The sequence below is a fragment of the Myotis brandtii genome, unplaced genomic scaffold (assembly GCF_000412655.1).
Source record: "Myotis brandtii unplaced genomic scaffold, ASM41265v1 scaffold422, whole genome shotgun sequence".
Lineage (NCBI taxonomy): Eukaryota > Metazoa > Chordata > Mammalia > Chiroptera > Vespertilionidae > Myotis > Myotis brandtii.
Genome location: NW_005366171.1, coordinates 1,660,467 through 1,673,594, shown reverse-complemented (window position 1 = coordinate 1,673,594; position 13,128 = coordinate 1,660,467). Strand labels below are relative to the sequence as shown.

At 41.9% G+C, this 13,128-nt stretch overlaps 3 protein-coding genes across 5 annotated transcripts in view; all 3 read left to right on the top strand.

Moving 5' to 3' along the window:
• Positions 1-8,664, top strand: part of TMEM9B (TMEM9 domain family, member B) — an 18,147-nt gene extending 9,483 nt beyond the window's left edge. The window contains exons 4-5 of the mRNA XM_014545849.1: positions 1,011-1,184; positions 8,619-8,664. Of these exons, the coding sequence (XP_014401335.1) occupies positions 1,011-1,166 (156 nt within the window). The 3' untranslated portion in view covers positions 1,167-1,184; positions 8,619-8,664. The remainder of the gene's footprint in view (positions 1-1,010; positions 1,185-8,618) is intronic.
• On the top strand, positions 8,619-9,618 carry ASCL3 (achaete-scute family bHLH transcription factor 3). The gene has a single exon (XM_005873997.2). The coding sequence runs from the start codon at positions 8,631-8,633 to the stop codon at positions 9,174-9,176; it is 546 nt and encodes a 181-aa protein (XP_005874059.2). The 5' UTR covers positions 8,619-8,630; the 3' UTR covers positions 9,177-9,618.
• Positions 9,619-9,719: 101 nt separating this feature from the next.
• The window catches only part of LOC102241673 (chromosome unknown open reading frame, human C11orf16), a 31,830-nt gene continuing 28,421 nt past the window's right edge, over positions 9,720-13,128 (top strand). Inside the window, exons 1-2 of one of the 3 annotated variants that reach the window (XM_014545846.1) lie at positions 9,720-10,865; positions 12,705-12,889. In XM_014545846.1, the coding sequence (XP_014401332.1) occupies positions 12,723-12,889 (167 nt within the window). In that variant the 5' untranslated portion in view covers positions 9,720-10,865; positions 12,705-12,722. Of the gene's footprint in view, positions 10,866-11,673; positions 12,092-12,284; positions 12,890-13,128 lie in introns of those variants that run through there. The other 2 variants (XM_005873955.2, XM_014545847.1) reach the window with 2 other exon arrangements.

Below are 13,128 nucleotides of genomic sequence, written 5' to 3'. Positions count from 1 at the left end.
AGGAGATACAACTTGTGACTTGGCTCCTATGTTGGAACATTTAGAAGCTTTGTTAACCAGGGTTTGGGAAAAAGAGATCAAGAAAAAGGCAAACAAAAGCAATAAGTTAGTTTTTAATGCTTTTTGTCATTTAGGCAGCTGTGTTTATATCTCCTTCACAGATAGATTAGCACAGTGGTTTCCCCTGTAATGACTACAAACATCAGTGGCATTGGTTTACTTTGACCAGGATAAGTTGTTTTTCTACACAGATACCTGGGTAAGCCTTCAATAGCCTCTTTCCTAAGGCAGCAACTAGCATAGAAGCCATAGTGCTCAGCATTGAAAGATTCAAGTCTTTTTCAAATAGAAATTCTGAAGCAGTAATTCTTACTGCCCTTGGTTATAGAGGGTAATTTTAGCACATGAGGTGTCTCTTTTCATCACAGATTGGGGAAGGGGTAAACCAGTCCATTTAGTGTATATGTTGAGGGGGCAGGGAGATAAAATCTTACCAACTCATCTCCCAGGGTGAATGTGGCCCCAGCTGTCAAGTAACAATTCTAATATAATGGGAGTCAGGTAAGATAGGTCTTTCCTCTGCTCCAGTTCAGCTATACAGGATTGAGTGAAGCAAGGAAAAGTCCTACTTTCTGTGTCTGTAGCATACAGATTTTAACATGAAAATAGATTTTCTTTCCCTACCCGTTAGGGAAGCTTCTCTTTAACATAAATGACCACTGTCTTTATCTTTGGTCCCTGCTTCTTAAGGGAAATGTCTTTGGAAATGGTGATTCATGGGAACATGACACAGATACCTCCTCATCGCTTATGCCACTTGAACCACCTGTTTCTGCAGTTGAGTTCAGCCTACTTCTAGCAGTTGAGTGCCTAGAAATGCTTGGGCAAATAGATGGTCTGTTCTTTGAAAAACCCAGCTGTTTCTGTCTCTGGCTGAACAACTGCTGTTTTGTGTGTATGTTTTACACCAATTATGCCATCTCTTATGGTCTCCATTCCTGGACTTTCAGGATCACCAGCCATTTGCAAATGCCCACGATGTGCTGGCCCGCTCCCGCAGTCGAGCCAACGTGCTGAACAAGGTAGAGTATGCCCAGCAGCGGTGGAAGCTTCAAGTTCAAGAGCAGCGGAAGTCCGTCTTTGACCGTCATGTTGTCCTCAGCTAATTGAGAATCAAATTCGAGGTAACTAGAAAGCAACAATGCAGGCAACTGGAAAAAACTGACTGATTTTTCCTGGGTTTTGTTTTAACACCCTGTTGATTTCACCAACTCTTGCTGGAAAATTCAAAACCCGAAACAAAAACGTGCTTGGAATTTTTTTCTTGTTAACATATTAATAGAGACATTTTTTAAAGCACACACCAAGTCGCCAATAAAACTTATCCTATTTGTGACAAAGTACGTCTGCCTATAAATTACCTTGAAGTCCTTTACCTGAAACAGGCATTCTCTTTTTCACCACACAGTTTTAACTTGGTTTTCAAGATAATTTTCAGGTAGTTTTTTTTTTTTGGCAGGGGAGGGAAGGGATGTGTGGGAACTGCTTAACATAACTTTTCTCAAGTCACTTTACTAAAAAAACTTTTGTAAATAGACTTTATCTTATATTTTTAAGTTTCATTTCTATATTGCAGTGTGGCCAGCCGCATCAAAGCCCTGAATTATCCTTTTTGAATTTTGCACTGACTGTCTTTAGGTATCTGGTTGGCCGGCAGCTGCACTTTATGGTAAACTAGTTCTGAAATGCCTGGTGCCTCTTCACAAACTGCAGATTTTCTTTTAAGTACTGTGATGTCTGATGCAGTGCATCCTAAAACAAACTGGCCACTTTCTAGTTTACTCTAATGACTAAACATAGTCTTGGCATGAGTGGTCTTTCTCATCCCCTAATATCTTTAAGGATGAATCCTAAGGACTTGGATACTTGCAATAAAGAAATTTTCTTTTAAACCAAGCCATGGATTGATGACATACACATATTGTCAGCATTTTTGGTCAGGTTGAGAGGCAGCTGTTTGAGCTGTGGTGTGTGCAGCATTGAACAAGTAATGGAGTTCTGTGTGCCTCCCTCTGAAGGGTATAACAGTCACTGGATAACTGGCTTTTTTCTTCCTATGTCCTCTTTGGAATGGAACAATAAAAATAATTTTTGAAAAACCTACCAGTGTATCTATGTCTCAACTTTTCTCCTCTCCCTCTTTTGCTATATGATGAACTTAGAGATGCAAAGGCATGTGCACCCTATTGTGAGATCTGTTTTAGACCAGTCTAATCATAAAACATTGGTACTAAATTACGTGTGTGTGTGTGTGTGTGTGTGTGGAGAGAGAGAGAATGCATGGGTACTAAGACCTCTGAAAGTATACATATACCATTTTGATATATTGGGAGATTTAAAATGCATGTTATAAGAAATTCTTGGCAAAAATTATAATTAAATTACATTAAATTTATAAGTATAAGGTTTTAGAAGCTATTAATGGATTTTTTAGTTAATAAAAAACAATTTTCAGACCTACAAATTTAACCTAAATTATTGATTTTATTGTTAATATTAAAATATGTCATTTCAACTACAACCAAGTGAAATTTATGTCAAGGATTCAAGACTGGTTGAATATTAGAAGATCACATCAACAGGCTAGAGAAGGAAAATGAAATGATCCTATTAATAGATGCAGAAAAAGCAAACCTCAACACCCATTTATGAAAAAAAACAAACACAAAAAAAAGAAACACCTCAGTAAAGTAGGAATAGAAGAGAACTTCCTCAACTAGATAAAGAATATCTACAGAAACCCACAGCTTACTTAATGGTAAAAAGTGGAAGTGTTCCTGCTAAGATGAGGAACACGGCAAGGTGTCCTCACCACTGCTTTTCAGCATTGTACTGCATTTCCTAGCTAATGCAGTAAGAAGAAAAGGTATACAGATTGGGAAGGAAGAGATAAAATTGTCTGTTTCAGATGAAATGATCATCTATGTAGAAAATAAAGAACCACAAAACAAAAACCTCTTAAAAAGAATGATTATAGCAAAGTTGCAGGATAGAAAGTTAATAACAGAAGGTAATTGCCTTTCTATATTCTAGCAATGAACAAATGAAATTAAAAACAATACCAGTCCCCATAGAAAATAAAGAACTACAAAACAAAAACCTTAAAAAGAATGATTATAGCAAAGTTGCAGGATAGAAAGTTTACAGAAGGTAATTGCCTTCCTATATTCTAGCAATGAACAAATGAGATTAAAAACAATACCATTTACCAATACCAGTCCCCGAAGTGAAATAGGTATTAAATCTAACAAAATATGTACAAAATATATATGAGGAAAACTACAAAACTAATGGAAGAAGTCAAAGAAGGACTAAATAAACAGATACTCAATGTCCATGAATAGGAAGACTCAATACTGTCAAAATGTCAGTTTTTCTCAACTTGATCTATAGATTCAATACAATCCCATTGAAAATCCCAGCAAGTTATTTTCTGTATTTCAACAAACTGACTCTAAAGTTTATATAAGAAGCCAAAGAACCAGAAAAGCCAACACAATATTAATGTAGAAGTAGAGGAGAGACAATATCCGATTTGAAGAATTACTGTAAAGTTATAGCAGTCAAGTCTGTCAGTGTAGTACTGGCAGAATAGATCAATAGAACACAATAGAGAGCCTAATAGACCCATACAAATACAGTCAACTGATCTTTGACAAAAAAACAAAGGCAATACAATGGAGGGGCAGGGGGAAAGCTAGACACAGACCTTATGCCCTTCAAAAGATTAACTCAAAATGGACTACAGACCTAAATGTAAAACACAAAACTATAAATGCCCAGAAGATAACAGGAGAAAATCTAGATTGCTGTTGGTTTGGCAATGACTTTTTAGATATAACACCAAAAACACAAATCATGAAAGAAATAATTGATAAGCTGGACTTCATTAAAATTAAAAACTAATGCTCTGAAAGACATTGTCAAGAGAAGTAGAAGACAAGCCACAGACTAGGAGAAAATATTTGCAAAAGACATATCTGATAAAGTACTATTATCTAAAATATACAAAGAACTCAAAACTCCATAATAAGACAACCTGATTAACAAAAGGGCCAAAGACCTGAACAGACACCTTACCAAAGAAGATATATAGATGGCAAATAAGCATATGAAGAAGTGCTCCACATCATATATTCTAATAGGATATATTAAAATAACCTATTAGAATGACCAAAATCCAGGACACTGATAACACCAAATGCTGATATGGATATGGAGCAACAGGAACTCACATTGCTGATGAGAATGCAAAATGGTATGGCCACTTTGGAAAACAGCTTGACAGTTTCTTACAAAACTGTATAACATACCCTTACTATAAAACCCAACAGTCATAATCCTTGGTATTTACCTAAATGAGTTGAAATTTTACAGACACACGAAAACCTGCACATAAATTTTTATAGCAGGGTTATTTAAAGTTGTCATAACTTAAAAGCAACCAAGATGTTCTTCAGTAGGTGAATGGATAGAGTATATCCAGACAGTGGAATATTCAGTGTCAAAAAGAAATGATCTATCAAGCCAAATTAAAAATACATAGAGAGAAATTAAATGCATATTACTAAATAAGCCAATCTGAAAAGGCTACATACTATATGATATTCTGGAAAAGGCAAAACTCTGTATGGAGGCAGTAAAAAAATCAGTGGTTGTCAGGTATTGGGGGAAGGGAGGGATGAATAGGTGGAGCACAGAGGCTTTGTGGAACTGTAAAACTATTCTGTACTTGCTGTACAGTTGTCAAAACTCATGGAATGTACAACACCAAGAGTGAACTCTATGTACACTACGGGCTTTGAGTGATAACGATGTGTCAATATTGGTTCATCAATTGTAACATATATTTGGGTGGGATGTTGCTAGTGGGGAAGAATGGGTATGTGTAGGGGCAGGAGCTATATGGGAACTCTACTTTCTGCTCAGTTTTGCTGTGCATCCAAAATTGCTCTAAAAAATACAACCTATTTAGAAGCCAACAAATTTAATAGATATTTTAATAAACTAGGTTCACATGGATCTTCCTGGTTATGGCCTTAATCTCTATTTAAAGAATATTGACCAATATTGCACATTATGAGGCTATTACTTAAAGATAATTCTGATATAAAATAATATAACCCCCATGGTGTGGGCACTTTGGAAAACAGCTTGACAGTTTCTTACAAAACTGTATAACATACCCTTACTATAAAACCCAGCAATCACAATCCTTGGTATTATGCCTTTTCCAGAATGTCACATAGTATGTAGCCTTTTCAGATTGGCTTCTTTATTTAGTAATACGCATTTAAGGTTTCTCTATGTATTTTTAATTTGGCTTGATAGATCATTTCTTTTTGACACTGAATATTCCACTGTCTGGATTTACTCTATCCATTCACCTACTGAAGAACATCTTGGTTGCTTTTAAGTTATGACAACTTTAAATAAAGCTGCTATAAATATTTATGTGCAGGTTTTCGTGTGTTTATAAGATTTCAACTCATTTAGATGAATGGGGGAGCATTCTTTTTACAAAAGACTTTGTTACAGGAGTCCAGTTTCATAAGTAAACCTTTCTACTTGATATTATGTGTTGTCATATCTACATGTTAGGTAGAAAAAAAAACCACAGCTAAACCAGAACTGAGCAGTTCTGTTTAACTGTAAGCTACTTTGCATATTGTTACTAAATGATCACCTATAAATCAGGTTAAATTTGACCAAATCCAAAATACAGCACCGTGGTGACAATACTCAGGTAAGAGACTCTTCTCCAGAGTGGCCCATGGGGGAGAATAAGCATATGATTTATCGGAAAATCCCTAGGTACTGCTGGTAAATGATGAATTTTGTCAGCTACCTGATTATTCTATTATCTTAAACTATCAGTTATGCCTATATGTTAAAAGATTCAGATTATGCTGGTGACTAATTCATCTGGAGTAGTGGAAAGGGTTTTGGTTTGCAAGTCAGGAGACCTAGGGTCTGACCCCTGCTCTGCAACTAGCTCTGCAACCTTAGCCAAGTTACATCCCCTGAGGGATTGGGTAAGAGGATTTCTAAGGTTCCTCCATCCCTAACTTTCCATAACTCAATTATAGGTGTAGTTGTAGCTTTGTTTTTCACATGCTAGATATTTTTAATATCTCTGCAAGTTGAAGCTTTTATGCTCAGCAGAGCATCCAAAAATCTATTTAGAATGTTATCATTAAGACCTCATTTATTTCCCAGAAGAGCTCTAGGACAGAAACTGGAGACTTTTCCAAGATAGGTGAATTTGTTACTGTGCATGAATCTGGAACTGCCAGACCCCAGCACTAATAGTCTGTGTTGCTTTCTTTTAAAAACTACTCGGTTTCTACAAACATGTCCAGCTTCCACTAGACTTCCTTGATCATTACTGCATTTTGCATTCTATCACTCCATTGTGTTGTAGTTAAATGTTCTTTGAATAAAAGGTGATCATGTTTAGCTGCTACTACATTGAGTAGTGAGCTTTTGGTATACCTTCCCGAAGCAAGCACTGATGAGTGGACTTTTTGGAAATGCTCAATAGAAAAGCTTCTCATGGGTGTGTCTCCAGACACAAGGCTCTATTTCCCAGGATAAAGCAAAGTCTTGTTAAAGCCTAGACATTTCTAATTACCTGTGGCATATGCAAATTATTCAGATTTCATGAGTCAAGGTTTACGATAGTATTAAATGATATGTCAGAATAAAACCATTCTCAAAAAGTTTGTGTGTGTGATTGGCTTTGATGGCATCTGCCTTATGTTTGGTATCCTGTTGTGTCACTTCTGGCTTATCAGCCATAGGCAGAACAAGGCTCTGCTGTCCTCAGAAATGTAGAAATACGGGCTCCATAGTCATTGTGCCATCATTTTGTAGCTTCTGCCATACTTGTTCTTTATCTACTCTCTACTCTCTCTCTCTGGCTTGGGAATTTCCTAACCATTTTCTCTCGGCAACTTTCTCTTTTTGACACAACGTTGGCTAGTTTTTAATCTCCCAGAGATTTTTGTTTTACGTTAGTTATTTCAGGTCATTTGGTCAGTAATTAGGAATCATTCACTTCCTGTTTCTCTGTTTTGATTTTTCACTGGACCTATCACACTTATTTCATTCCCCCACTCCCACCCCCCTCTTAGGAGGAGTTTTTCCTGGCATTTACCCCTTTTCCAGCCTGTCTCCACATGATTTATTATAATCCTCCTTAACCCTTATCCCCCACCCCGTGCCCTTTCTGTTTCCATAGTCATTTGTCCTTCAGCAGCCACACTAGATAGGCTAGGCTTTTTCACAGGAACTGTACTACATTTTTTCACACTTGAATTCTGGTGCGTAGAGACTGCTCCACCCATTATATGGTGCAGCCTGCAGAGTTTTTGCTCCCCTCAGGTAGGGAAACAAGTGACAATGTTATCTAATCCTGCCCATAAGCATTAGGGCTGAGGATATGTTTTTATTGATTTGAGAGAGAGAGATGTGAGAGAGAAACATGGATTGCCCCAACTGGGGATCGAACCCACAACCTACGTGTGTGCCCTGACCCGGAATTAAACCTGAAACGTATTGGTGTACAGAACGATACTCCAACCAACTGAGCCACCTGGCCAGGGCATTACAGTGAATTTTTAAGAGTAAATGATTCCTTTTTTATTTTTGGATTTGCCTCTAGCACATCAGGTATTATTTAGAAAGGCTATGCTGTGAGGTGGCATGATCATTAACTAGTTTGTAATTTCTCCAACGTGTATTTTAAATATTGTGGTATTTCAGTGTTTCCCAAACGTCAGTTATTTGCATACACCTTCACAGTCTTCATTATCTGTTCCACCTGTACGGGTATTTACTATTTTTCTTCAAACCAATTCACATTTTTTAGTCAAGTAGATTTTATTTTTAAAATTTGTATCATACTATAAATGTGAAATCAGTATAATTCACAATAAATAGACATGAAGAGTTAAATATTATTAGAGCCTAGCTAAAAAGTACTGCTTGTTGAAGGCTTCCATCTGAGGAGGATCAGAAAGCCTCTGGGAGTGTAGGAGACACTATCACCAGACTAACACTATATCTATGTAATCATTGGAACTGGAAGAGAATTGAAAGGCAATAATTTTCTCACCAGGTGAGTCAGTATTATTTCATGCTGTTTCTGTGCAGCATCAAAAATCCTCGCTCTTGCCCAGCTGGTTTGGCTCGGTGGATAGAGTGTTGGCCTGTGGACTGAAGGATCCCGGGTTCGATTCCGGTCAGAAGCACATGCCCTTGTGGGCTCCTCGATCCCCAGTGTGGGGCGTGCAGAAGGCAGCCAATCAATGTTTCTCTCTCATCACTGATGTTTCTAACTCTTCCTTCCTCTCTGAAATCAATAAAAATATATATATTTTTAAATCCTCCCCCTTACTACCCACAGAATATTGTAACCCCATCTAGTTTTCAGAATGAGCTCAAAAACTATACATCAAAGCAGAAAAGTCTTTAAAACATTGATCTCTGAGAAAACGGACGATATTTGCTCTCCTTGGATTTGCCCAAATTAATAAACTCGGTTATGTTTCCAGGCTAACAAAGAAATGATGGACAATAGAAGCTACTCTAAGCTGCCAGGAAAAGTGCCTGTCTTCCCGGATTCTGCCCACCTGCCGCTGAGCAGGTCCTTCTGTCTGGACCCCATGGTCACTCTCCACTTGTACCCCGAGGCCTCGGTGCCGTCCCCTTACTTTGAAGACCTGCCGTTGCTGCCCTTTTCCAGTGATTCACTGGTCCTGGAAAATTATAGTGAGCCCTGCCCCTTCTCCTTCCCAATGCCTTATCCAAATTACAGGAGGTGCGACTACTCCTACGGGCCCTCCTTTATCCGGAAAAGGAATGAGCGGGAAAGGCAGCGTGTGAAGTGTGTCAACGAAGGCTATGCCCAGCTCCGACATCACCTGCCGGAGGAGTACCTGGAGAAGCGACTCAGCAAAGTGGAAACCCTCAGAGCTGCAATCAAGTACATTCATTACCTGCAGTCTCTCCTGCACCCTGATAAGGCCGAGACCGAGAACAACCCTGGCAAAGGTCCCACCATCATAGCAACTGCCAGCCGCCACACGGACCCCATTTTTAGAATCATTTGACTCAGTGGTTCCAAATAGAAACAAATCATATCACAAAATGGGGTTTCATAGCGTCATGCAGTAGTTTTCCCTAAATGTAATTTCTGTGTGGGCAGGTAATAGCTCGGATTAACCTGTGCTGGATATTTCTTACCTGGGTTTCAGGTGCACTAAACATCATCATCTCTAGATTGAGAAGATGCTTCTTAAGCACTTTAGGAGAGCCGGAGTTCCAGGATTCTCTATACCTCTCACCTTGCCCTTCTCACACCCTTCGCCAGAGTCTCAGCCATGAGAAACTTAAAAGCATTGTGTGAGGAATGGTTCCTGAATACTAGTAGTGCATTTTGCTAACCCTCATGCAAATACAACGAACTCCCTTGATTTGTCAAAGTTTGGTGTTTTTTATGATTTGGGGTTGACAATAAATCTATGCCTTACCCATGCCATGATGGGGAAGTGTCTCAGGTCTGTGGCAAAAGTAGTTAACAAAACCTTGTCATTTCAAGTTTTTTCAGTCATCTTTTTCCTGCACAGAGAATACTTCCTTAGGCAGCTTAGTGTAGAGGGTAAGAGGTCAAGCTCTGGAATCAAACTGCTTCAATTTAAACTGTGACTGCTACTTCCTCTCCATGCCTCAGCTCTTCATCCACAGAATGAGAATAAAAAGAATAGCAACTACCCAATACGTTTATTATGAGGGTTAACAGGTTAGCAGTGCCTGGCACGTAGTAAGTATTTATAACCTTTGTTATTGGTGTCATTATTATTATTCTCCTCTTGTTTTGTCCATAGCATCTCCATTCTCCAGGTTCTTTAAGCCAGAAAACCTGCAGCTGCCCTCACCCCTGGGAAGGACAGTCGCTGCCCCATATCTTGGAATTTGCCTTCAGAATATCTGTTCCTCTTCCCATGACTAGGCTCAGCTCTTCCTTCTCCCTTAGCTCCCCGGTCCCATCTGTCACCAGGCTCAGTCAGGACTTCCAGTACACTGTCACACTCATCTCCACTGTGATTCTCCATGACGTCTTCCCACCCCAGCCATTACTTGCTTCTTATACACATTTCTGTGCAGTTTCTCTCCTGCTATCCTTAAACGCCATTACACACCTCTCTGTCTTCTTCAGTAGACTGTAAGCTCCTTGAAGATAGGGACCAGTCTTACTCTTCCTGTACTCTTAGCACCCAGCAAAGAGCCTCAAGTCAGGCAGGTGTTGTCAGGAAATATTCGGTGTTACTATTTTCCTCTTCCTACCCAGTTAGGTGCCTGGGTAACTGTTAACAGTGTCCTCCCTGGCCTCCCAGGCTCTGTTCTCAACTGGCTCCATCCTCACTCTGTTGTTCTTCCTTAAAGCATTACATGCCACTTCGTTGCTCAAACCCCAGGACAACGGCCTGTTGACTACCACATGTTTTTTTGTTTGTTTTTGTTTTTTATGTTTATCTGCTTGGTTTTCAAGGCGCCCACCAATCTGGCCCCTTCCCAAATATCCACACCCTGATTTTTTCCATGAAACCCATTCCTACCCCAAAAAGAAAGATAGTTTTGCAAATGCATCCTTCCCCGTTAGCTCTTGCTTCCTACCTAAATTGGAATAGTCCCCTATGGAAATCCTACCTGTCTTATTTAGGAATCCTTCTCTCACTGCCAGGGACTTCACTGGTTTTTCTTGGATTCTAACTTTGCACAGCAAAGACCTCAGCCTTTAGGTATGTAGTCCTGGGTCACATTCTGACTATTAAGTTACGCTCTGTGAGAGCAGTCATCGGGTAGGATGCTTTTGGCTGTAAGGAAGAAAAAAATCCAATCCAGACTGGTACAATCAGTAAAGGCTCGTGTAACGGAAGCTTCTCCTAAGGCTGCGCTCAACCGTCACCCACCACCTGTCTGCTTTAGGTCTACCCCTTGTCTTCCTCTGGGAAGTTTCAGTGCACCAGAAAGGCTCTCAGAGCTCCCAGAACCACACACTTCCTTATTACTTATAGTAGGAAAGAGAGTCTATAACCCAGGTGTTCCCAGGAGAGTCCTGAGGCCCCGGGAACATGTCTATGCCTAGCCAGTCCCTGCAGCCAGGGGGACGGGATGTGCTGATTGACATGTTCCACCTGTGGAGCTGGGGGTAACTTCAGCCTCTCCTAACCACATGGGTCCTCAAGTAGAGACAGGAACTGGTGGTACAGGGGAATAGTAATGTGGGAGAGACACCCCAAATGTCCCTACGTGCTGTTTTGGTATTCTCCACGGAACACTGCCGGGCACACAACCGGTGTCCAAGGACTGACTGTCAGGTGTCTCAAAATACCAGCCTCTCCCCTGGATGTTCATAAGAGCAGAAGCTAGAATTCTGTTGCTGTGGTCCCCGCTGTCCTCTCCTGCCACCCCAAGTGGTCACTTCACCTCTGCTTCTCACAGAGTCCTGTCTGTTACTGACAGACATGCCCACACCTTTGTTACTTTGTTTTAAACTAGGGACAAATTCTATGTGAGAGTCCCTAGCCCAGCCAGTGGCTCCCCCACCCGGCCTCCTGCTGTCTCGGGGTGGAGCCAGATCAGTAGTCCTAAGTCTGAGGGTCATCCCCCTCCCTCGGAAGGCTCCCCTGGGAACCCTGAGGGCTTCCCACTATGGCTGGCTCTTCTGGGCAGTGGGCAAGCCTCAGCTTTTGGGAATTGAAGCTACAATGGCCTTTCTCTCCAATACCCTCCTCACCCCCTCTTCAAAGAGAAAGATGGAGAATAACACCCCCGCCCCTTCTCCCGCACCTGCCTTCCAAGGCCCCCTGTCACTCCTCTGCACATGCCCAGTACACTCAGCCCACAGTGTTCCCCTGGCTCACACCCATGGCAACCTGCTTGGCAACCTGGAGTCAGTTGGGCTGAGGCTTGAGTCCAACTGTCAAAAGGGGCCAAGGCCGAGGTGGAGGAGGCTGGGCTGTGGGTAAGTCTGCCTGTGGGTTCAGACCTGTGGACTGGAGCAGGGCAGACCCTCACAGGCTCTGCTGGGCAGGGGCAGTGCGATCGTGGGCCCCGAGTCACAGCTGCTGCCTCTGAGTGGGTAGGGAGGCCACAGCCCTGGGATCTCAGCGGGCCTGGGGCTGAGTTGATCCTACAGGTGACTGGGTCGGGACGGAGGTCTGGCTTGGGCTGGGGGTCAGTTTGTCATCAGGGTTAGGATTTGTGAAGCGAAGTATGGCCTTACCCTCAGGAGTCCCTACACATGGGGAAGAGGGGGAGGAAAAACTAACGTATGCATTGAGCTACGTATATGCCAGGTGCTTTCCATGTACTATCTCCTGAGCGGTAACAAGCACGCAGGTGAGGTGAGCACTCAGGCCGCAGGCTGTGAAGGGTTTAAAGCTGGCTGCTCTAAAATCACAGCTCTTGCTCTCTGCTGAACTGAGGTTCCCGAGGACACCCTGAGCGTCTGTGGGAGCGAGTGGGACCGCAGAGAGGCCGCTGGCCCCTGGCCACTAACCGCTCACCTTGCCCAAGCCCCTGTCCTCTGCTGGGCTGTGGGACTGCAACTCAGACAACTGTAGTGCTTGTTCTAGGTGGTGTCTCCGAAGGCCATGGAATCCTCCGCAGAGCCTGGGGGGCCTTTGCCTAAGTACTGCAGCGTGGCCACCACCCTGGAGGCCCCCGCCTGGGCCGGCGCTGCTCCTCCCTGGGGCCTGTCCTTCAGCTGCCCCTTTGCCCTCCAAGCACCCTGGCTCACCTGGCACAGCCCTCTCACCAGGTACCGATCTCTGCCTCTCTCAAAGTGGTGTGCACCTTCCTTTTCCTTCTCTGTCCTGTGGCTCTAGATCAGTGGTTCTCAACCTTCTGGCCCTTTAAATACAGTTCCTCATGTTGTGACCCAACCATAAAATTATTTCGTTGCTACTTCATAACTGTATGTTGCTACCTGTTATGAATTGTAATGTAAATATCTGATATGCAGGATGGTCTTAGGCAACCCCTGTGAAAGGGTCGTTC